This window comes from Salminus brasiliensis, chromosome 18, assembly GCF_030463535.1.
Source record: "Salminus brasiliensis chromosome 18, fSalBra1.hap2, whole genome shotgun sequence".
Classification (NCBI taxonomy): domain Eukaryota; kingdom Metazoa; phylum Chordata; class Actinopteri; order Characiformes; family Bryconidae; genus Salminus; species Salminus brasiliensis.
In genome coordinates this window covers 19,584,304-19,609,094 of record NC_132895.1, presented here as the reverse complement: position 1 = coordinate 19,609,094, position 24,791 = coordinate 19,584,304, and the positions used below count along the sequence as shown (strand labels likewise).

The following is a 24,791-nucleotide window of genomic DNA, read 5'->3' as shown; positions in this document are numbered from 1 at the left end:
AAGTAACCCTACAAGTGACCTTCCGTAAGGAAACCCTACATGTGACCTTATGTAAACAAGCCCTACAATTGACCTTCCATAAAGTAACCCTACAAGTAACCTACCGTAAAGTAGCCCTACAAGTGACCTTCTGTAAAGTAGCCCTACAAGTGATCTTCCGTAAAGTAAACCTACAAGTAACCTACCATAAAGTAGCCCTACAAGTGACCTTCCATAAAGTAGCCCTACAAGTGATCTTCCGTAAAGTAAACCTACAAGTAACCTACCGTAAAGTAGCCCTACAAGTGACCTTCCATACAATAGCCCTACAAGTGACCTTCCGTAAAGAAACCCTACATGTGACCTTATGTAAACAAGCCCTACAATTGACCTTCCGTAAAGAAACCCTACATGTGACCTTATGTAAACAAGTGACCCTCAATAAAGTAGCCCTACAGGTGACCTTCTGTAAAATAACCTATAACCAACCCCTCCTTAGAGTAACCTTATACATAACTCCCCACACAATACCCCTGTAAGCAATCTTTCATAAAGTAGTCCTCTATAAAGTAACATTACCAGCAGCACCCCAAACAGTAACCCTAAGTAACCTTCTATAAAGAAACCCTACAACTAACTTTCCATAAAGTAACCCTATAGGTAACCCTACATAAAGTAACACCATTAGAATAAGTAACTCTATCAGTAACAGCCCAAACACTAACCCTATCCCTATGAGTAACCTTCTATAAATTAATGTCTTAAGTAACCATCCAGTAAACTCCAGTAACAGTACAAAGTAACCCTTTATAAATCCTTCCTAAAGTAACTGTGGCACTGAGCAGTAATGCTTCAAGTAACCCTTCCTAAAGAAACCTTTAGAAAAAACGAACTTTCCTTATAGAGACACACGTAATGTAAACTAAAGGATATGGAGAGCCATCAATCAGGGATAATTGTTAACGTAATTCCAAGTAAATAGGAAATACAAATAAACTATTAATTAAAGTAAGGATATATTTGACATAATAAATACAATCAACTGAACATTAACACTGTTCCACTCCACATCAACTGTAAACATCTCATAGCATTACACTTTACACCTCCAAGTGTCCATGTCTCCATCTTCAGTGCCTGTGGTCTGAAAATGGATGGAAAACCATGTGGGATTATTAAGGGCTAAAGTTCATACCACAGTTTCCCGGGCAGGGTTAGAACACTGGTTTTCAGACAGTTTCCTGTCGACTGGCTCTATGGAGCAAAGTGAAGACATGGGGGAATCGGCGGGGTCAGATTCCAGGGACGGCATGTTGGAGTTGGATTCTTCCAGTGAGCTCATCCGACCTTCCTCTTGTTCCTCCTCTTCCTCTGTCACTTCCAGGGGGAGCTGGAGGAACTGAGGTAGCATCAGGTGCTCTTTCTTTAAGAGGCCTCGCTGGTCATCAGCACTGCAGCCCTGAGCTCGATTCAGTAGCTCCACCAGCCCTGCAACAGTTTTACACAAGGAAATTTATGGACAAATATGGGAAGTGACTAGTGGAGGCAGGCGATATAACAATACGTCATCATGATAAATAATGTCAGGAGTCATTGCTCTGTTTTGAAGCTTTAGAACCCTGAATACTACACTATACAGTACAAACTGTTTAGTAGGCTCCTTGCTTTATCCATTTATTTTTTTACCAGCAGTTTGATTTGTCCTCTTGTCCCTTAATAAATAGATTAAATTAGCTAACATTTTTGGATTTCATCCATTTCAGTCTGTTCGCAAACCCAATGTGTTAAATATATACTGTTGTACATAATGTTTTAAGATGGGAGGCAGCTAGAACTGTAATTTTTACCTTCCATATCGTAGGTCCTCCTCACAACAGGGTTTTTTTGCCTGGGGTTTGATCTGTAAAAACCAGAGGCGCTTGTGTCAATGTCAACAGCGCCCCTGCGTGTCTGGAGACAAATTAAAGGAAAATGTCACAAACCTTTATATTTAAAGACATATAAAGAAAATGGTCTTGTAGAAATGAGTTGCAGCTCTTTTTGGCACATGAAAGCACACAAATGTTTTACATGGACATTTAAGATAAAAGTCAAATCTAACAAAAATACACTAAGGGCAGAATTTACAGATGTTTTTTTTTTTATGTTTGTATAATTAATTGGAATTATTTTTCCAAAATATAAACTGCAGGCTTTTATTACTGGATTATTACACAGGTCAGCCATAACATTAGTACCACCCTCCTAATATAGAGTAGGTCCCCTTTGTGTTGCCACAACAGATCTGCCCATTCAAGGCATGGTCATCCAAGATGTCTATACATCACACACACACAGATCCACGTCACACAGCACACATTTTTACACATACATTATTTCACACTTTTTATCTCAAAGAACCCTTTTTTCAATGAGATAAAAGCGTGGCGAATGCTGATTGGGCCATTTCAGATACGTTAGGGAGTTAAGAATTCCTAGGTTGGAAAACATAAGTTAGTTCAGGATGGAGGAAGGTCAGGTGTGTAGACGTTGAGGGATAAGCTTATTCTGATAGTTGTGCAAGCTGGGAAGACACTTAGCTTTTACTGGGGTGAAAGGCTCTTTAAATCATCTTTAATTTTCTTTCTTTTCTTTTACCTTGTTTAAACTTTCATATTTAGCTTGATTTTTGTCTTGATTTTTGATTTTTTCATCACGTTTCGTCCAGCCGTTTCATCCAATAAACTGGCAAAACTACCTTGGGACTCAGCCCACTTTTCATTATCTTACAGCATCCTGTGGTATCTGGCACCATGACAAATCCTTTAAGTCCTGTAAGTTGTGAGGTGGGACCTTCATGGGTCGCATCAATGGCCATTTCTTTTAACACTTTTGGTAGGTACTGACCACTGCATGCCGGGAACACCCCCACAAGACCTGGTTGCTGTTTTGGAGATGCTCTGACCCAGTCGCCTCGCAATTCGATCCTTGTCAAAGTGGCTCAAATCTTTACACCTTACTATTTGTACGGCTTTTAATACATCAACTTCAAGAATTGACTGTTTACTTGCAGCCTAGTATATCCCACTCTCAACAGATGTCACTGTAGATGAAGATAATCAAATGTTTTTCACTTCACTGGTACTAATGTTATGGCTGATCATGTATTCATTGAAGTTATTAATAGTTTGAGGAGTTCATTTACCCTTTCAGGTTATTACTATTTTTTTGCTTTAGGAAGAACCATCAAATTTACCTGAAGGACAGGCGGATAAGGAGCTTTCGTGTTGAGGCTCTGGTCCACACCTATTAGAGAAATGAATTGAAAAAGCAGAATCCATTGGGAAAATCCTTAACCTAAGACCTGTGCGCATATAAATTCACAGGGATTTATTAAAGGACTAAAATAGAGGCTAGCTATTCCAGTGCAGTGGTTCGGTCCTAGCTGTGGCGTGTTTAAGGTTTAAGGCCCTGCACAGGAATACAGTGGAAGAGTTCAAAACAACACAAATTCAAGGTGACATGTGCTCTACACAAGCACTGGCTCTTAACCCTCCTGCATGGTCAGGACGACCCACTTGCCGCTGCTGGCTTGCTCAAGCAAAAGATCAACAGAAAATGCCAAGAGACAATGCTGTCCATTAACAATTGCGTTTACGGAAGGAAGCAAATTTGTCAATGGAAATCTCTGTGGCTTCAGGCTATATGGTTAGACCAGAGAGAGAATTCACACAGAGAACTAGATCAAATAGAGGGACTGTTGTATCAGGCAGGGCTCACACAAATACCTTTTACTTTGTCCAGGATTAGTGTCCTGTTGGCCAGGTTGGTGACTATTGTGTTCATGCTTATTGGCTCTTTGCTTCCTTTCTGAAGGAGGAGAATGGATTAAATAAGGTGAGAAAGACAATTGTCCATAAACAAATCACATATTTAAGAAATTCCTCACATACTGGCCATATTTACAGAAGAAAACTGCCCCATATAGATGATGATTTTTTTTTTTTTTTGCTTTCAAAAGCCAAAAATCCATTAAACGGAAAATACATGGACATCAAAAACCCAATCTCTGTATGAAAGCTTTGTTGTGTGAAGGAAAGGTCAAACTGATTTCTCCTAACAAAGAGCTGAACAAAACGGTTCACTCCAATCATTTGCAGGCAGTTCTCACCATGGTGATGATGGCATCCTGTGGGCGAAGGCGGTGCTTTTGGAGCATTGAGGCCAGAGCCTCCTGTAGGGTCTTATTGGATTTCACCATGATAGCTTTCTGCTTGCCCGTGAACGCTAATTCCACACTGCAGATCACACAGAATATGTGACATTTACACCTAAAACAATTACTGGACACGGGTAAAGAGAGTCATCTCAACTTCATCTTACAGTTCTAAAGGGGGTACATTGAGAAGCAGCACATTACAGAGCACACTGACCTCTGTAGCTAACCAGACATGAAGCACAATGTTTTCAACAAATCCTAATGCACAGTTACTCTGTCTCACACAACAACTAAATTAAAATCATAATCATCAATCATCAATGCAGCATGTGCGATTTTTGGACACCCTTAGTGCTGTAAATGCTCTTTTTTGACAAGGTTTCAGACCTTGATTAAAAAATCAGCCCTGAGGCATGTCATAATCCATAATTAGGAAATTAATTACATTTCATAGCTTTCCAAGCAACTGTGGACCAATTCCCACAAGTAGAGTGTGGAAGTGTGTTCAGGTTGCAGTTACTAGAGTGCGGAAGGTTATTTGGATAGTGCTATGGGAATCCACACATGCGGAAGCACTAGATCTTTACATCTTAATTAAGTAATTACACATGCTTTGTACATTTTGTAGGTTTGATTTTATCAATATTCAACTATTTCAACTAAATGCAGTTTTAAAAGTACTGAACTTTCTCTGTCAAATATGGTCAGAGGTTATTTCATACTGTTGCCGGCATTTGCAACATGGTTTGGCATTCTAAAAGGCATTCAATGTAGAGGAAGATATTCTATTAGACAAAGCTGTGCCTAATCTTCATAGTGAGATACATATACACTCATCTTTTCTCTGGGATGAAACTCGTATGCTAACTCATTTATCTTAAAAATACAATGTTGTTTGCCTCAGGGTGTTTTGTTAGAGGACAACCGGAAGATAAGGTCTCACATTCCATTAATTCCTCTCAGCCAGTAGCACTATATCCAACTGTGCACTGCAGGAGTTAAGTGTCTGCCTTAACGTGGCTGAGCTACTTCTTAGCTCCATTAGCTGAAGAGGTTAATAAGTAACTGTAAGTTGAGGTAGAATCAGAATCAGAATCAGAATCAGAATCAGGTAGGGGGTAAACACTCACACAAACGTCACCCGTAGCTCCAGAAACACTTGCTGGTCCTTCAATACTGAACTATCTTGGTCTAGAGACAGCGGTTGCTGTGGGGTTTGAGGCCAAAGTGAGAAGTTAGCAGGACAGAGAAAATGAAACCTAATACAGATATAAATGGGCATGCATTTTCCCCCATAAGATGCATATTAAACATTTCAAATAATCACATAAAAATTTCAAAACACAAAAAACATTAGTGTTCAGTTTAGTTTAGCAAACATACATAAATCCACCTATTTGCATGTATGTATGCATGTACAGTATTTTCCCAAAGATGAGGCCTGTAATGGACTCACCTTGTCTTTGCCATGCAGGTAGATGATGATGTCGGAGAGAGGAAGGCGTCTTTTCTCACACACGCCTGTCAACATGCCGCGAATGGTGAGGCCAGGCCTGGCAGGAGTCAGCGAGGCTGTGCCGTCAGGCAGAAATACACAGCAGTACTTATCAGCCCTGGTCTTGACCGTGCTGCCTGAGTCAGCAGAGCGCGCCACTAACTGCACCAGCACACATACACACAAATAGCTGTTAGACACATGGCTGGATCTCTAGCTATAACTGTAAAAGTGCCTGATTATGTTTCATAGAGCAAAGTTTAGGGCAGGTCACCTCTGCACTGTAAGAAGATCCAGATCCAGGTTTCCCAATAATCGGAGAGTCTGCAACAAGACAATGATCAGCAGAACAAATTGAGTCACTGTGTAGGAACAGTTAAGCCTCACTTAACAATTACACTTACAGTATTTGACAATGTTAGCTCCACATGTTAAATAGACCAATATAAAGGCCCAGAAATCTCATAATTTTAACATGTATGTGACTTGAACAATTTTCCCTGTACCCAAATGTGATATTTTATCCACCTGTATTTGAGGTCCCTCAGAAGAACTATGCATGTTTTCCTTAAATAACATAATTTAACATATGATGGTAACATATGATGGTTTCATAAGTGCATTTTACATTTTCTGCTTCATATGTGAGAAAGTGAGTTATCAGGCTTAAGTGTTACTTTTAGTTGTAGAAGGTAAAGAACCATTACTCCCTCGTCCACATTGCTCACTAGCAGCTCAACAAAGAGTCACTATTTCACACAGAGAGGCAAAGGCGTCCTAGTTATTGTGATTTGCAGAGTTACAGGAGAAAATATATTAATATTTTTGTTTTTTAAAAATGAGTCAAGGGGATCTGAAAAAAAAGGCCACATGCCATTTTTGTACTGTACATTTGCCATTTCTGAGATAGTAGGTCTAACAAAGACAGCCTATGGCCTTCGTAAGGCTCATTCCCTTCGACATCTAAACTCACCTCCCCAAGATCCTCTCTTCTCTTTGCGCTTTTCCCAGCCTATTTTCCCCTGCAGAGTCCCTTTCCTCCTCTCTACAACCTCATCGGCTTCTGCTGCTGTGGTTTTGCCAGGCTTGACTTTTGATCTCTGTGGAAAATGGTCATTTTAACCCATCAGTACAACAGATCTGATTTGTACTCCCAATGTTTATTTATTACAAAATCCACATGATAATTATAAAGTTAATTCCACACCCATCTCACATTCTCAGTAACTGATGTCAGAGGTATTCAGGCTGGATCTAGAGACCATTCATTAGTATATTTTGATGAATCTTACGTTTAATCCTTCCGTTTACACCTGATTTAACTTAGGTTCAGTAGGTGTATTTGTAAAGGGAATTGTCACTCCAACTCCAGCCATCCAGGACCAGAACTGATGACCCCTGACTTGCGTACTGGACAACTGACCTGAAGCTCATGTCTTGCTTGACATTCTGTTATTGCATACCTCTTTAGTTTTCTGCTCGGGTTTATGCTGTTCTCTGGCTAAGGGGCTACTATGTTTAGCGGTGAGGGGTAGCTTGGAGCGCTGACCGAGCTCTGGCAGAGGCCTGCCCTCTACATTAGCCAGCATGCAATTCTGATAGAGCTGTGAGCGCACAAAGCGAGTGTAGCTGTCAAACTTCATCAGCTTGAAGATCTGGGACAAAGAGAGAGAGAGAAAGAGAGAGAGAGAGTTAAATAATGGGTAGGCAAGAGTACCTCAGATTAAGTAGGTTATGACACGGATTTATTTTGATTATGTCATAGCTCTGAGAGGCTGAATTATGAGTGCCATAGAATGTGCTTGTGCCGAGGTGGATTTCTTCACAGTGTAAAGAAACAGGGAGATTTACGTTAATGGAAGTCATCAGCATTAGAACACTGTAATCTACACTGATGTACACTGTTATTCAGCAGGTCCTTTATATAAAGCGCAGTCCTTCTCTTCTCTGAATCAGTTGTGCAGAGGAAACAGCTAATCAGCTAATCAGCTAATTATCAAGCCCTTAATTGAGTTTGAAGAGTGTAACCTTTAGGAGTAGATTAAGGTACACTATACTAATAAACTATGCAGTGCAGAAGGAACCTAAAAACTAGGGATGGGTGAGGTGATATACATATAATGTCATGATACTTCAAGTAATATTACATTTTCTTATTTTTTTTAGATATCTGATAATCAGCAGTTAATAACAGCAGTAAAGGTCAGCAGTAAACTACATCTTTACCAATTTCCATCAACGCAACATCATTGGTGAGCTACACATATGACTTGGAGGACGATGCTAACTGCCAGTTCTGTGACATCAGCTAACAGACCTCGGTGCAGCCTAGCATCGCCTTGAATTTGGGGGGGTATCTTAAGATTTTATAATATTCCAACAGATAAATGCGACTGAAAGTGTACCCCATAAACATTTGTATTCATTTTAGAATTCACAAAAGGGGCTTCTTTCCAGTGATGGCCCTGTTTTGCCAAGTAGACACAACCTGTCTGGGATGTTCTTAAAGATTTATTCAAGTTTATGAAGATTTATAAGGTAGGAATTTTACATTCGACTATGGGTGAGCTTAGAGTTAACAGGGGGCTAATGCTTTTGCACAGTATTGTAAATTTAGACATTTTAGAAAAAAAGAGATGTTGTTGAACCCAGCACTAACAGTAATAGCTACAACAGTAACAACACTGAGAGTTTCACTATGAACATGACACAAGAGAAAAGCCACAGAGAAAAACACATTTACTGTTCAGCTAGCAAGCTCTGGAAAATTAGTCAAAAACAGCTGCAGAGCCAGTCACCTAAAGTGTAGTTTGCACTCCAACACAGAAATTCAAAACATTTCCTTGAAATCCCGGCGCTGCGTGAGACAGAAAAACACCTTTGAAGTTTTCAAACAGGAAGTAAAAAAATATATTATATATATATTGCAGTTTTTCTATTTCTTAAAACCGAACACAGTTTACACAACTCTAAGCCTCGTCACCATGACTGTTTCTGTTTATGTGGGGTTTGATACCAGCTTTCATAAACACAAGGCTGTCAAGGCTTTTAGTCAGCTTCAGGGTGAAAAATCATCTGATCATTTTGGAAACAGTCCAGCCTGAAGCTCTCCTTGCCTTTATGTTTCAATGCTGTTTGTGCAAGCGCTGGCAGTTCTCCATATTTGAAGTTAGATAAATGTAACACATACAGATTAGCAGATAGTCCAGCATGAGCTACTGTTCTTGCATATCATTGCCGCTGTGTTCTCATGTGAGCGCAAAATGTGCCCTTCACATTTCATGATGAACAGACCAAAAACAACGCTGCAATGACTTTGAACAAGATCTCTTTACATTCACTCTTCGTACACTTCAGTTCTTTACTCTCATAATTGCATTACTCTCATAATTAACAGCAGTTTTATGGGCCCTAACACAGAGGCCTGTGGGACTTCCCAAAAAACATTCATAGTACTTCCTGCATTAATAACAAGATTATTAACAGAATACTAAACCTAGGGTTCAAAAGGTTAACTGACAAAGTTAAGAACATGTATGCCTTTTCTTGTAAAGTTGTGTTTCTATGACATGGTGACTATAATGTGTGCTGTTTGCTAGAATTTAAAGCAGAAAGGCAGATTACATTGGGTTCCAAAGAAATACAGTTGCCAGTGAACTGTTTTCGTTGATCCCCATATATGGTAAAAAGCTGCATGATATACGTCAAGCTGTCTGTCATTGGTGTCTCAACAAAACATTTCCTTCAACTTAATTTTGGAGCAATTCTATTGGCCTAATCTTCATAAAGGTTTCACACAACATGAAACGCCGCTGGCATGTGGAAAAAATCAAGAAAGTCAATTATAGAAGACAAAGATTCCATTTGTGTTGGACACAGACAGAATTCAACCCATCCATGCAGTCAACACACACTATTGAGCAAACACACACAGTGACAGTGAGCACACATGCCTGCAGTGGTGGGAAGCCATTGCTGCAGTGCCCGGGAAACAGAGAGGGAACTCCTCAATAGCCCAGTGCTCTTATCGGTAAGCCACCCCTGCCCCAGTATAACTGCATCACGTTAAAAACATGTGAAGTCAAAAGCAGACTTTAGATATGGGCTGACTGGTTTGGAGTGTAAGCCATGATAATGTTCATTACCTGTTGTTGAGCCTTCTGAAAGATGTCAGGGCGAGGGTTCTGAATGTCCTTTTCTTCTACCCGAACTTTGTCATCAATATTGATGGGAGTAGTTGCACTGTTTGACAGGTACCTGTTGTAGATTGACAGAGCGTCCCTGCTCAGCTAAGACGAAGCAAGACAGAACAAGAAATTAGAAATTAATAAATGACCTAAATTATTTTCTATATGAAATATTTGATCATATTAGTAAGCATGTAGGTTAATAGACATAGACAATAGACAAAAAGTTATATATATATATATATATATATATATATATATATATATATATATATATGATATCATGATTTATTTAAATGTGAAGAAAAACCCCTGTACCTGTTCCGTTTTGCCGGCAGGTATCTTACGGAAATTCTCACATGCGAGCCAGAATAGGATGTTCTCCGCACTGACCTCGGATTTTAAAAATGCCTGTGAGATTATAAACAATATCTAGATTACAGACCCATCATGTACAACTATATCTCTAAAAGAGAGCTAAAAAGAATGGCTAGATAAAAAATTATAAATAATTACAGTATTTTCACTTTAACCTAAATGTAGTCAATCAGCTAAGTGTGGTTAGTTCTGGATTGGAGGTATGAAGGTAATGTATCTAACATTAAACATTCTGAATTGCTGTTAAGTCATCCCAAACAGACATGCTTTTGTGGGTTCTGACACTGCATGACACCCAGGTCAGATTATGGGTTTGATCAGTTTGTTTGGATTAACTGTGTTAGCTTAACACAGTAGCAGCAGTCATCTTAAAGTCTAGATGTTTTGGCTTTACCTCAGTTCATGTGTGTAGATATAAATACAGTGTCAGAACCCACATAATATATAACAACTTATTATATAACATATAAAAACATATTATATAACAACTAAAGACGTTTGAGGCAAGTCCATGATGATTTAGGCATGAGGTTTGCACAAAGCTATTGGAGGGATTTGAGCTTCTATTACTTGTTAGCTTTATTAGTCTTTAGGAGTGTAAGAAAGTATAGATACACTGGAGTACCACAATGTTATGGTTCATATTGTGCTGTGTTTAAACCTGACTCTGTCCTCAGGTCCCACTGTTCTCAATGCATAAAAAGTCCACTACTTTTTTTACTCTGAGTTTATACAGATGAGGGTGTTTTTTAGACTATGACAGTTTTCCCAAAATTTGAATAAAAAAAATTGCAAACTATCGCCGTGCTTACAATTTCGCAATATGTTGAATCACAACCCCTGCCCAATACACAGCCCAATTAGGCTTGTAGCTGCAATGCAAAGCATTAGCAGCAAACATGTCTTGGCTTATGAATTGCTTTGGCTGTAAGGGGACTAATTGTAAGTGTCAAAATTGATAGTTTTTAGAATAATCTCATAATAAACCAATCCTAAACAAATGGAGTGTATAATCATCATCACCAGCATCCGTGATAATAAACAGAACTCTTTACCTAATCGTGCTGTGTCTTAATCATCCACAATGCCTCAGAGTTCCCCAGTCACAACATATGAATATGAAAACAGGCATTTTTTTACTACGCCCCCACCCCCACAGGAGCCCCAGTCCCCCATTAGCAGTACGCACACCTCCACACTCCCCTACAATTACCATGACTCATTATGTGGGCGGAATTTTGTTCTCGCCCTTCCTGCAACACGTTTCCCAGTCAGTCCCCATGGCTGAACATGTGTTGTAAGGCCAGTGTTAATCTGAGAGTTAAAAGAGATGAGAGTTGACTGGCTCAGCAGGGAAACCTTAAAAGCACGGTTCAAATTAATTTGCCATCCAGTAGACAAGCGGACGTGCGTCATTTAGAAATGCAGTGTTTGACTCACTCTACAAAAAGGAAGCCTTTCTTCCGAGTGCTCTGTAAAACGCTCACTTAGAAGTAAATTAAAGTGATTGATCTCCACTCCCCCCTGGTAAGAAACCCTTTTCATACAGTCATAACATCACTTCAGAGAAATGTGCTGTATATCAGATGCACCTCCCACTCTCACCAAAGAGCCTCTGTTGAACTAAACCCACTAAGCTGAACCTTAATGTCCATTCAGTCTCGCATGATTCATCTTCTAGTGCACACATCTTCTGTTGGACCAGCAAGACTCTAAAAGGGTTCAGTTCATGATACTTCCATACACAAATATGATGAAGGAGTATGAGGGTGATTTCTGAATGTTATGAATGTGAAGATTAAGAGTAGCTTTCTACCAACACCTTTTAAAATGATGGTTGGTCCCAAATTCTAATTTGACACAATTGCAGTCATTTATTCGTTAAAAAATAAAGGTGCTTCAAATGGTTCTTTGGCTTTTGGCTTCATAAACATCACATTTGTAAAAGAGTATGGGCCCTATCTTACACCCTGCACAGGGTGCATCGCGACGCTCATTGCTATCTTACACCCTGCCAACAGTCTTTTTCAGGTGGTGCTTGCGAATATCTATGTCCATGGGCGTGGTGGTCTCGAAATTAGGAGTGTTCAGGTAAATTTCTGGCGTACTTTTGCATGAACAAATATATGTATGTTAATGGAGTAAAACAGAAGTATTACTCTCAATCTCAATGCCTTAAATTACTAGACATTATACAGAAGCTACAAGGAACCTCATATATTAGTAATACCAGTGTGAAGAATTGTGGACCCAGACCTTGAAGTGTATGAGGTCACGTGTGTAAGTTTAAGTCTGTGTAAGTCTGTTAATGCATTGATTCCTGTATCGGTGCTGAATCGGTGGTGAAGAGATAGATTTCCCCTCATTCATAACTGAAGGTGCAGTGGCTGGAGATTCTGGTTCTATTTATGCTACACTAAAGAAATATATGTATATTTGAAGATGGCCTCCAGCTCCTCTGTCCTCATATTGTGATGGAGAGATGATGTGACAAGGCTTTTTTCACAGTGGTTTAGAGAGTTTCTGCTGAAAGTAGAACCATTCAAAGTAGAGAATATCCAAGACAAGATCCGAATCAAAAGCAGTGCCACCACAATAAATAATCTCGAATATTCCAAAATCCAAAGAGCCATTCATCCAACATCCAACAATTTTCTTGTATTTTATATTTTTCCACTTTTTTTCCACTTGTAAAGTTCATGTGGTTTGATGTACTGAACAAAACATTTTCCAACCTCCCTTCATCAATCAGAATTAAACAGACTGTTTATTTTGTGTCTGTGCCTTTAAAAGTAATATGCCTTTGATTGTGAGTGCCTCATTAAAAAAAAAAAAAGCATACTGGCTAAAACTCTCCTGCTATCTTCAGCAGGGGCAGGACTAAACTGTTGTCGACTGGTAGGTCTGTGTAAATGCAATGGGTTGTGTGACGTCACAGAACCAGTGCCCCTCAAAACAGCCTAGGTTTCCATTTGTTGAGCATACAGACTGGAGAGAGAGAGAAAGAGTGTTTATAAAATTTTAGTACTGCTTATCCACTCTGTCCAGGAGCATTCAGTTCTCCATGATATGAGCACTCTGATTCTACTTTGCGCTGTTCCTTAGAAGTACAGATGTCCTGATTCAACCTTCAATGTGTATTTATGTATGCAAATGGATCAGCTAATGGATTGGTAATGGCTGCAGCATATTAATATGTTAGTACTGACTACATTGCAATATTTTAATTGATCAGTATGACTATTTTAAGATAGATATTCTGAATTTATATGTAAGATGCCAAAGGTGCATTTATTGAGCAATTTAATTTAGAGTTGTTCTTAGACGTATATAGTATGAGACTTTGGTTGGGGAGAAAAATGATCAGGTGTGGTTTTACACGGGTATTAAATTACTGTTGGACGATGTAGACAAGGTAAAAGCTGGAATAACCAGCTGGATATAACCAAGAATGGGTACACGCATGCTTCCCTTGGCTTTTGCATCATTATGCATCATTTTTGAGCTCCCCTTCTGCAGACCCTGGCACATACCAAGCCATAAATGTTGGAGAGAAGAGATGGCAAAGCCGGTCGGTTAGCAGTCGAGCCTGGCATTGAAACTTGTTCACTTCCTGTTCCTGAAACCTGTTCGCTCTTGGCTGCCACTTTGAGCTTCCACTCTGTGGATACCATTACAAGCAAGGTTGCTGCAACGAGATCTGGTTCTTCTAGCGTTGTGTGTTTCTGATCTCTAGATGAGTCTGGAGTGTCAATCACACCATATTCTCTCTAAGTGGATGTTGAATTGTACTGCTTCATGAGCTTAGGCTAGGGCTAGCAGGGATTTTACTAGTAAGCTGTAAGTGTATGTAAATATGTATGCATGTAAAAGTAAACTGAGTTGAGACTGTTACATAACAGTCTGGGGATTTTGCAATTGGCCTGTTTCACAGCTCCGTTTGTGGTTTGCAGGATTTTCTTTACAATGTGTGAGTGTTTGAGGTTCAGGGTATGTCACCTGTGTACTGAACTCTCATTATTCAACTGTTCCAAGATAAATACAGTTTTCCATGCTAGAGCCCCTTAAATATTATTCTACTTTGATAAAACTCTGTATACTGTATCAAAACAATTATTATTTTTAAAAAATAGTCCAAATAAGTACAGCGGTGAGTGTACTATGTCTATGCCTGTCTGATTAAACTTTGCCAGACTCTAACGGACTCCAGGCCAAAAATACTTCTCAGACCCCCCCCCTTCCCAATTCACCTGTGCATTGTGCAGCTGTATTATATACACTGTACAGATATTTTAAATTCATATTTTACCAGACTTTTCATTTTAAAAAATGAAAATGGAAAGATTGGTCAGAGAAATAGACTCAGATTCCCCAACTCACAAAGGAATGTCACGTGTTTTCCATTATCATCTGACTGTAAGGGGCAAACCGTTGTACTCACGGTGAAGTAGTGCACTCCCAGAGGGTCTTCTAGCAGCCTCTCAAAATTGACAGCCCAGCTTGCCACCTGACCCACTCCACTGGGCCCTCCACTGGGAACGCTGGGTAGGCTGGAGTTACTGTTGGAGCACTGCGCGCCTGCACGCTTTCCTGGCTCCAATACATTTAACTCTGGTAGCATCACAGAGATAGACACACAGTATTGTTAATATGACACTAAACACTGCAGTCAGGCCTAATTTGGTTTGGTCATTAGTTAATGAAGTGAAGAGGAGAATAATTTTGAAATTAATCTGGCTTAACACTTACATTTAGAGAAGATACATTTCAGAACCCAGGTCAGACTGCTAATTTATTTCATTAGAGTAACATAAAAGGTATCTGAAGTGTAAAGCATGCAAATATATATATATATATATATATATATATATATATATATATATATATATATATATATATATATATATATATATATATATATTCAGGACATATAATTATAAACTTATAAACAGATTTCTATATTTTGCAGGCATAAAATGACATATATTAATATAGCTTACTGAATGTCCCCTTTTTATTCAGTCTTTATGTTTAGGATAGGGGCCATCAAGTCTGGTTTTGAATGACCTGTTTCAACACATTTCTTCATTTTCTGTTTATACTCTTGGGCCTGATGTGAAAACGTAGCTCTTACTGTTAATAACCTTATTTTACAGTGACTGTTTTGATATGTAATGAATATGATTTAACACATACTCAGCAGTATGCTTTCATTGCTCAGATTAAGGGTGAATAATGCTTACAGATTCAAACAGCACTCTAAATGCAAACACACACTCTTCAAAAGACTTTTTTACACTTAGCCAACATATTAATAATCCTGCTGTGAGTGTGTGTGTATGTGTGTTTGCATTTAGAGAACTGTTTGGGTCTTAATAGAAAGTAGTTATGGAATGCTTAGAATCTGCAAATTCGACAGGTTGGTCCAGCGTGAAAAAGCACTTTCACCATGGCTAATGTGGATGTACATATGGTGCCATCCTGTGGCAGATTTAGGCATGTTTCTCCTGCTCTTATGCCCAGTATCAGGGAAATCACCAAACTGTGCTGAAAACTACAGTTTAACCTCTGCACCCTTATCTTTAGGACAGGGGCCATCTCATGGTTCTGGAGGGCCAGTTTCCAGCATTGTCTGATGATTTCCCTGCTCGAACATTCATTGCTGCCAGATTAACTAGGTGTGTTTAAGCAGGGAAAGCATCAAACTGCATCAATACTATTCCTCCAGGACCTCAATTGGTGACCCCTGGTTTAAGGGTTCAAGGGCAGAAGATCATCGATTGCTGTGTCTCGGTCTCAGTACGCCCCACAGATGAATCTCTGACATGGTTGGAGTCATATAAAGAGTATTGCTTGAGTCAGTCAGCTAATCGTAAGTGCCTTACTGTTTCGCCAGTTCAACATTATGCTAATGACACCCTTTCTTCCCTAGATGGTGACAGATACGCTTGCATTTGTGCTGGTATGACTCAGCCACTTAGGCATGATTTTGTGCACCATTAAGTTAGCTCCTTTGATTAGCATTTCCGCTAAGCCAAAATGTGCTCCTTGAAATTGGTCTTTGAAGTCGATCCGAGATTTTGATCTGATTCTATTGACTAGGCTGAAGTATAAGTTTGTTGGGGGAAGCTATTTAATTTAAATATTTAAATAATCAGCATGTTCATCGTATTTCGACTTTAGGGATGTTTTTGATCAAGAGCGGTAAAGGAAATGCGCTGGTATTCTGGTAGTGGTATAGCGTTAGGGCAATTCATGTTATGAATCCAATTCTGGATAGTCACATGGTTTCCCCTATCTTTGTCAGATTGCCTGTCAGTCTGTCTGCCTTTGTCTCCACCACATTGAGAATGAATTCATGAGGGGAAGTCATTGTGGTAACACCTGCAACCCAAACAGGATGTAAACAGGTCAATGGTAGAGTGAAAGACTTAAACTGTGACTTCCAGCGTACACTACTTAAGCCACATGTGAAAGTGGTAAAAATAGTATGTTCACCAGTACATTCACAATCTCGTGGAGTATTAATATACGTTATGGAGTGAGACACTTCAAACTGGGCCTATGGGGTTGCCTTACCAACTGAAATATGGCCATAGTAAAAAAACTAGTATTTTTATCTCAATGTAAGAAAGAGTGTATGACGTCGCCGCCAAAACCTTAGGTTTTTGCCTTTTTTGACATAATTAGAATCTGGAAATTGGTCTTTACATTGTGTCAAAATTCCATGATGAATAGACCAATAAAAATGCTTAAAACTGACTTTGAATAAAATTGTTTACATTGACTTCCATTGAAAGTTTCCTTTTTTTCTGCAAAGCTGTTGTTTTGCAGATATAGAGCTTTGTTTCAACAGTGACTGTGCTGATTACTCTACTCTTCAGTGTATATATATATATATATATATATATATATATATATATATATATATATATATATATATATACTGACGCCATTTTTTTTTAAGTTCAGGCCTGAATAGCGTCTTGTTCCAATGACCTTCTCCAACTACAATTTCCTCACTGAATTAAATCATTTAATCATCAATTAAAGTCAGAATTAATTCAAGATTGTGTTTCAGATCAATTAAAAGAACTGTTTAAATCTACCTCAGACAAGCTGAACAGGTGCAAGAGCGGTAATAGTGGTCATTTTGTCGAATAATTGACATGACATACAGTGCATAGAGAGGAACTGCAGGGTAACACATTGCTTGTTCTCTCTGCCAAATACATTATTAATTCATAACTCACCTCCATCTGAAACAGCCAGTGTCTGTAGGAGGGGGGAAAAAATTACAGTGGATGAGACGGAATGACTCATAGCTGCATGTCAATGCATTACCAGTAGACATTAATCACATACGAACACTGCATGGTGTTCATGGTGTTGCTGAGAGCAGCCCAGTTTAAGTAAACACACCCTTTTACTCAAATAACCCATATTTGTGTTCAGAGCCGGCAGGCAAGTAAAGCTGGCACGGAGCTTCTCTTAATATAGCACCCAGTCTGTGTGTGTGTAAGTGAGAGAAGAGAAAGAGAGAGAGGGAGATAGGGGGGGGGGTAGCAGAAACATGGGTGGGAATGGGCTATGATCAATAGACATATCCCATGGCATCAAAATCTGGTTCCGGAATAGAAATGGCCTTATCTGCCCAGCTGGGTGTTACATCTTACGAAATTTTTTTTTTTAATCCAGACAGAATAAGCAAATGAACCATGTATCTCCATTTTTGTCCATTTTTAGTTTTCTCTATGAACCCTGTCGCTGCTCTGTACACTATGTAAACAATCCTGGATGAACAGACCAATAGAAATGCTCTAAATGACTTGGAATAAACTCTTATTTTACACTGACTTCCAGTCAGTGACGCTTTTGTCCTCTCCTATAAAGTCATTATTCTGGAGATACACGTTTTTCATTGGACATCGAAAATATTCTGTCCATTGAGGCCGCTTACTAATAATGTTGGGTTTTAGCTCACTGAAGCTGAAGCAGATAACCAAAGTTCACTACAATGTACAGTGGGTCATTTCCTGAGTGGTTTATTAAAAACCTAATAGACATAAATGGACAAGACAAGACAAGACAGCTTTATTCACCAGTTGTGTCGGACACAGATGGAAACTGGCCTCCGCCTTTAACCCATCCGTGCAGTGAACACACACAAACACACACAGTGATCGTGAGCACATGTATCCAGAGCAGTGGGCGACCATTGCTGTGGCGCCCAGGGTTATGGTCCTTGCTCAAGGGCCATCAGTGGTAGCCAAGTCTGGGTATCAGACCCACAACCCTGTTCTAAGTAGCCCGGTGATCTAACCACTGAACGACCACTGCTATCACTCATTTTTACAGAACTGTAACATAACAGGTTACAGTAACTGAGTGATAATAGAGCACTTACGAGATTTTTTATAGAAACCTACATATCATGTGATACTATAGTGTGATACTGTTATATAGGTCAAATACCTCAATGTTGAACTGTTTGAATACCAGCCAGCACTACTGTAGCCCTACTAAAGCTGAGCTAGCGCACACATGGAATAAAGTGAACGCAGGCCTTTGGGTGTTCGCAGAAGCAGCTGTTTTTCACCCAGCCGTTCACCACAGAAAATGTGCAATCTAATAATGTCTGTGTCTTCCAGTGATTACAGCATCCTTCTTCAGCGTATCACTGTGTTTAAATTCAAGTTTCTTTTTCTATTTATTAAATATGTTTGAATTGTGATGGTCGTGTGCCTTGAACTGCAGACTGCTCGCAGTCCTAGTCTCATCTGCCATTACACCACACACACACACACACACACACACAAACACACACAAACACACATAAAAACACCTAAATGCGATCAAATATACAGAAGCCCATCAAATCATACCTTAAATCCACCGGTTATCCCAGTGTTGTTCAGTTTGAGAGACATAGCCGTATAACCGAAAGAACTTTAGGTACTTTGCTTCCAACTACGTGTGAACTCTCTCTTCTATGACAGAAATGTAACTTCCTGCTAGACCAGGAAGTCTTGCCATAGCAACTTGCCGCAAGAGGAAATGTAGGCACCCTTCATAGAAAAAAAACAGTACTGAGAGACCGACTACAGAAACCCTGTGAGATAATCATCAAACCAAAATCATCAAATACATCCGCGACATGATCACAGACTCAATAGTTCCAGATAAACCGAACATCTAATAGCTAAGGTCTTTGGAATGCTCTAGGCAATTTCCCCTTTCTACAAAGGGTTTTCTGCTTCAATACCATTGAAGAACCACTACGGGTTCCCTAAAACGCATGGATGAAAAAGAGATTACAGGTTTAAAGGCCCTCCACACAGCGTAACACTTTGGTACCACTTTAAGATCAAGATTAAGTTCACTGTCTCTAGCCGTTGCACAGCTAAACAGCATAACTTAAACACACACACACTAGAGACTAGGGGCGAGTATGCATCTGATAGGTGAGCTGCCACCTCAGGGCCCAGGAAGCAAAAGTGGGGGGTTTGGTGCCTTGCTCTGCAACATTTCTCAGCCGTGAATCTTGAGGGAGGAGAGAGCCCTGTTTCTTCACTCTCCACCCCCACCTTCCTGCCAGTCTAGGGGATCAAACCGATAACCTTCTGGTCTTAGGCCCGATTCTCTAATTGCCAGGGAACAGCTAAAGGTCCTTCCTAGAATTTGTACCTTTACCGTATGAGGAGGTTCTTTAAACTTTAAAAAAGGTTCTCCATACTTGCACATCACAAACTGGTTTCTGTTACTATCCACTGAATTGTCCTTTAGAAAACTAAGCATGGTTCAATGAACCTGTGTAGGCACCTATATTTTTAAGATGGTAGACATAGATTAGCAGCCCTGTCAGCACTTCTAAAATGAAGGTTCCTAAGTAAGTGTTGGGCTTTTAATTAGCATAGAACCTTTACATTATGTACAAGTATGTAACTACCATGACCTAGCAGACCTCCTCGCTGGCCAGCATTACACTGAGTAAAGAGGTAGAGTCAAGGCCATCCTATCTACCCAAAGATAGTGCAGCCATTTGTAGTCTCTCCCAACACTTAGACAGTTGCACCACCCGGCAGCGAGCACCACCCCTGACAAACAGTTAAACTGAATGCTTCAAAGCTGTGAAGCTGTAGACCTAATCAAATTAAACTGCAAGGGGCAGCATTCGGATACACACTTCAAATGTATATGACTAAATCATTTTTATGTTTCATATCTTATTAATAAGTTTTCAGATCCTTTTTTACCTTAGTGAGGGCGAGTGGCCTGCTCTCTGTAAGTGTGCTGTGTCTCCCCAGTCGTCTACGCAAAGAAGCACGAAGGCCAAGGTGAGAAAATCCTCTGGTGATTTCTTGGAAGCGCATGGCTCTCTGTGAGAAAGGAGAACAAAGTCTGTGGGTACACAATTAAAACGATTACAGCACTGGCATGTATGAGAAGCCAATGAACAAGGGAAGTTCTGATGGTATTTAGCTTCTATCTGGATCAGTTTACCTCAACTGGTGCTTACAGAGTTCACCCAGTGACACCCTTTTTCACTATTTCCACCTTGTCACTAATACTTAGTAATAGAGGCTTCTCTCTCATTCTCTTTATAATGAAACACAAAGCCCCAAAATGTTACTTACCTGTTAAAGGTACTTAATTAATGAATTTAGTTATAATAACGTAACCACGTCTGTACCAGTGGATATTTTGCGCTATCAATGCCAAATGTCTTGTACACCAGTGATGACACGAGGGAACATGTGTTCAGAAGTAAGTGAGCATCCTGCATGTACACATATTCTCTTATAATGAGACAATGAGAAGCCACCTACCTTTTCTCTGGACAGAAGAGTAAAATGTTGGTTTTGGTGGAGAGACACAGAAGTGTCCATTGTGGTGCAGCAGGCTGGTGTAGTGCTGGAGACCAGGAGAGAAGGTTCCTCAGCTCACATGAACCGCCTATCACTGTGCAAACACATCTCCGTCATAAAACACAGCTCTGCTAGGTATAAAAGTCACTCAGTGGGAAAACATACTGATCATGCAACCGGTGACCTGAGAAACCTTCAGGCAACTTAAAGATAGCTATTCCTGGCTAATGTTAGCTAAGAGACAGACTAAATACCATACAGTGAGGTAAAGCACTGATCTGTCGTAGTTTGGGGAACTTATGCACATTCCATTACATCTTCAGAGCGATAATGTGGTTTAGTTTCAACCTGAAGGTAGGAAGTCTTAGCTGGCAACCAGTTTAATTGTAGAATGAATCAGCAAACTAGCATGGCTGACCTACAAAAGTAGGTGTTGAAAGATTATTAAATGGGAAATTCCATTTTTTCATTTATTTCGAACATATTTCTGCATAATTCAATTTTAAGATGCAAGCAAGGTCATCCAGAGTGGTTTGATATGATATGAAAAGCCCAATTCTAGAATATTTACCAACAGATTTGTTCCTCAATGGGGTGGTAGATACCTGATGTCTGGTGTCTTTAAGCTACAAAAAAGCTTAAAAATGCTTCTAAAAGTCACATAATGTTCCTGGCATACTGTTTTCTGATAGTTTTGAGATGAGAGTTTGGCCTCAAATATATTTCGAAATACTCACACGATGGAGAGAAACCCAAAAGGGCAAAAAAGTAGCTTACTTTTCCAGATTTCCCTGCAATATGACTATAATTAACATTACATACAGAAATTCTGATCATTTTGGACCAGAATGGCTATATTTGTGTTCAGGATATCACAAACCCTTGTCCCTGTAAAGACACCAGAGTTGGTAAGTTGCTTTACAATTTCACATCAAACCATTGTAAATACTGACATGCTTAAACAGTGTACATAAACTTAAACAAGGCTGATCTTGTGGCCACAGGTGACAGTAGAGCGCTACCTTCCACTAGCATTTATTAAACCTAGTGTTAAATCACTTGGATCACATGTGTGGGCCCTTAATAGACAGGATACGTAATACCTTTATAACAGGTAAATGCATTAGTCTTGGCGCGCCATGAAGCCAAACCAGCCTCCGCAGGCCCAGACCAGCTGGCCAACCAGAGGCAGCCGGATTCTCTGCACCTTCTGACACCTGTTCCCCTCCAATCGTAGCTATGTGCAGCGATCCATATGTGGCCAGAAGCCAGCTCACCATGCTATTCCCTGTTTCAGTTAGCGTACCGAGAGTGGATGGCAACACAAGCATTTCCTTTACTGTGCATCTGGGGAGAGCAAATAAGGTAATCAGTGATGCTGACACCATCGCTGGGGCTGGCGGAAAAAAAAGGGAAGCTCTGAGATTGCTCACGTCTTCCCAGATATTCCATGAGCACTCATAAATCTCCAAGCAGCTGGCGGGAGACAGTTGGGAAAGATCAGCAGCAGAATGAAAATATGTATCAGTGTGCAGTGAGAGGTTTTCATTTTTTACCTAAAACACCCACACTCTGAAAAATAAAGGTGCCAGTGTGATCATTTGGTTCTCTAAAGAATTCATCATGAAAGAACCATGGTTGTAAAAGAAATGCGGCATGAAAAGAATACTTCTCCAACTGTTAAGCTGAGGTTTGTGTTGCAGCCAGTGTTGGCACAGGGAACATTTTCCTAGCGGAGGGACTGATTCAATGGGTTGCAATGCATTAAACTAAATGGATTTGATTAAATACCAGCAAACATTGGAAGCAAACACGCCAGTAACACATCTGCAAAAAAGCTGGAGTAAAAAGAGGACGGCTTCTAAAGTACAACAATGATCCTAAACACACTTCAAAATCAACCATTTTTACCAGTCATACCAGTCAATTTATCTTTACGTGGCCATTTTCCAACCTCTCATCTTCACTTACAATAAAAACAAGCTGTTTTTGGTACCGTGACCTATGTAAATAACTTCTGTTCTGATTGGCTCTCCACTATTGTGTCCCATTCAAAAAACTGTCCCGGCTGAGCCACTCCTTATATCTTCAGCAATGGTCAGGGCTAAACTTCCATAAATCAACTAGGCAGATATATGTCATTTTTGTTTTTTTGTGACATGACAAATGCTAAATGGGCTGTTTTGCAGCTTAGTACAAGTTACAATGTTTTGAAACTTGAACAGTTTTACATACTGTATTGATACGTTTTGCGTTAAATGGGCCCCTTTAACAAAGATATTTAGCTAGCTGCTCTTCTTACAATGAATAGTAGAGTTATATGCAATGTCAAGGTCCTACACTATCACAAGCTTTGTTATAGATCTACTCATTCAAGACAGAAAGCCTTTCAGACTGCAATTGTGTGTGAACCTTGAGGCTGTCCACATGTCTTTCAAAGTCTTAACTTAACATGGTTCCTTCCAGATCTCCACAGCTGACAATGAAGAAAATTAATAGCTAAATGCAAAGAGGCTTCATACATGTCAGTTTCCTTTGAGGAATAATTTGGTTCAGTATCTTAAATTCCAGTGTTTGCCTTACCATGTGTACATGAGGCTATTTGGGCAGTAATTGTCAGACTCCAAAACATGTCAGGAGGGAGCCACCATAGGCCAGAAACAGCTAACAAAGGGCCAGCAGTCAATCTGGAAGCCAGCATCAGAGCATCAGAGATTTAGGCGAGAACAGATCTATTGCCAGACTGGCTGTCTGAAAGAAGATGCCCCCTATTGTCACTTATTAAATCTGTGTCACGGCGGATGCTGTAATCCCCCAGAGAGATGCCTTTCTGAAGGAAGGAAGAAGTGGTGACACTGTGTGTGTGGATATCCCTTTGAAAGAATCCTGACTCACTTCCAAACATCCATGATCCTCATTAACTATCACCAAAAATAAAGCGCTTTAGATTAGATTCAGTACAGGGTAAGCCATCACTTTCAGACGTGACAATTGGTACCACTGAAGAAAAGCTTCAGTAACAGTAACAGCTGGATATCCTGTGCGGTCTGAGCATGGTCCAACCTACCCAGAGCTCATGAACCCACTTTCATTACTATATATTTAACACGAGAGGCAACAAATCAAAGATGAATAGATGGTGCTTAAACTCTTAGACTCTTAGACTCCACACCACTGAAGTATCAGAAACATACATGCTCTCGCCTATGAGATTGCAGACCCGAATTTCAGATTGGATCCTATCGCCCTCTGCTGTACAGGAGCTGCACTACATGGCACAGGGTATGTAAAAGGACAGCTGACTTAACGGAAGACTTAATATAAGACTAGACATAATCCTGGGGTGTCTAGTCAGGCTTTTATGATGTTTAACAAGAAGTAAAACTGACTGGTATAAGATTTAAGTAGTTGCATGTCAAATCTCACTTTTCCATTGATAGATAGTTTGTCTGTAAAGTCTATAAAGTCAGGATTATATGCAGTTGCAATGGAAATTTACATACACTCATCATGCCATGGCAGTATTGCATAACAGTGATTTCTTTAAATTGTTGTACTGAGACAGAATGAGTGTAAAACATAAATTATTATTAGAAAAAAAAATATTTGCTGCACAAGGAAAACCTTTTTGTGGTTTTCTAAAATCAACACAGGTTTAAAATGATGGGGAATAATTTTTTAAAAGT

The 24,791-nt window shown here is 39.7% G+C and overlaps 1 protein-coding gene across 2 annotated transcripts; it reads right to left on the bottom strand.

Annotated features, from left to right (window-relative positions):
- Positions 1-976: 976 nt before the first annotated feature.
- Positions 977-19,214, bottom strand: rgs14b (regulator of G protein signaling 14b). Of its 2 annotated transcripts, none has more exons than XM_072661901.1 (15): positions 19,123-19,214; positions 17,491-17,512; positions 14,679-14,848; positions 10,178-10,270; positions 9,818-9,961; positions 7,136-7,327; positions 6,646-6,772; positions 5,947-5,996; positions 5,634-5,834; positions 5,308-5,384; positions 4,130-4,256; positions 3,747-3,828; positions 3,215-3,264; positions 1,827-1,929; positions 977-1,467 (listed from the first exon to the last, which is right to left on the bottom strand). In XM_072661901.1, the coding sequence occupies exons 1-15, from the start codon at positions 19,165-19,167 to the stop codon at positions 1,169-1,171; spliced, it is 1,782 nt and encodes a 593-aa protein (XP_072518002.1). In that variant the 5' UTR covers positions 19,168-19,214; the 3' UTR covers positions 977-1,168. The 2 variants fall into 2 exon arrangements, with proteins under 2 accessions (XP_072518002.1, XP_072518003.1); XM_072661902.1 differs by having other exon boundaries at positions 1,344-1,467; positions 1,827-1,879.
- Between the last annotated feature and the right edge of the window lie 5,577 nt (positions 19,215-24,791).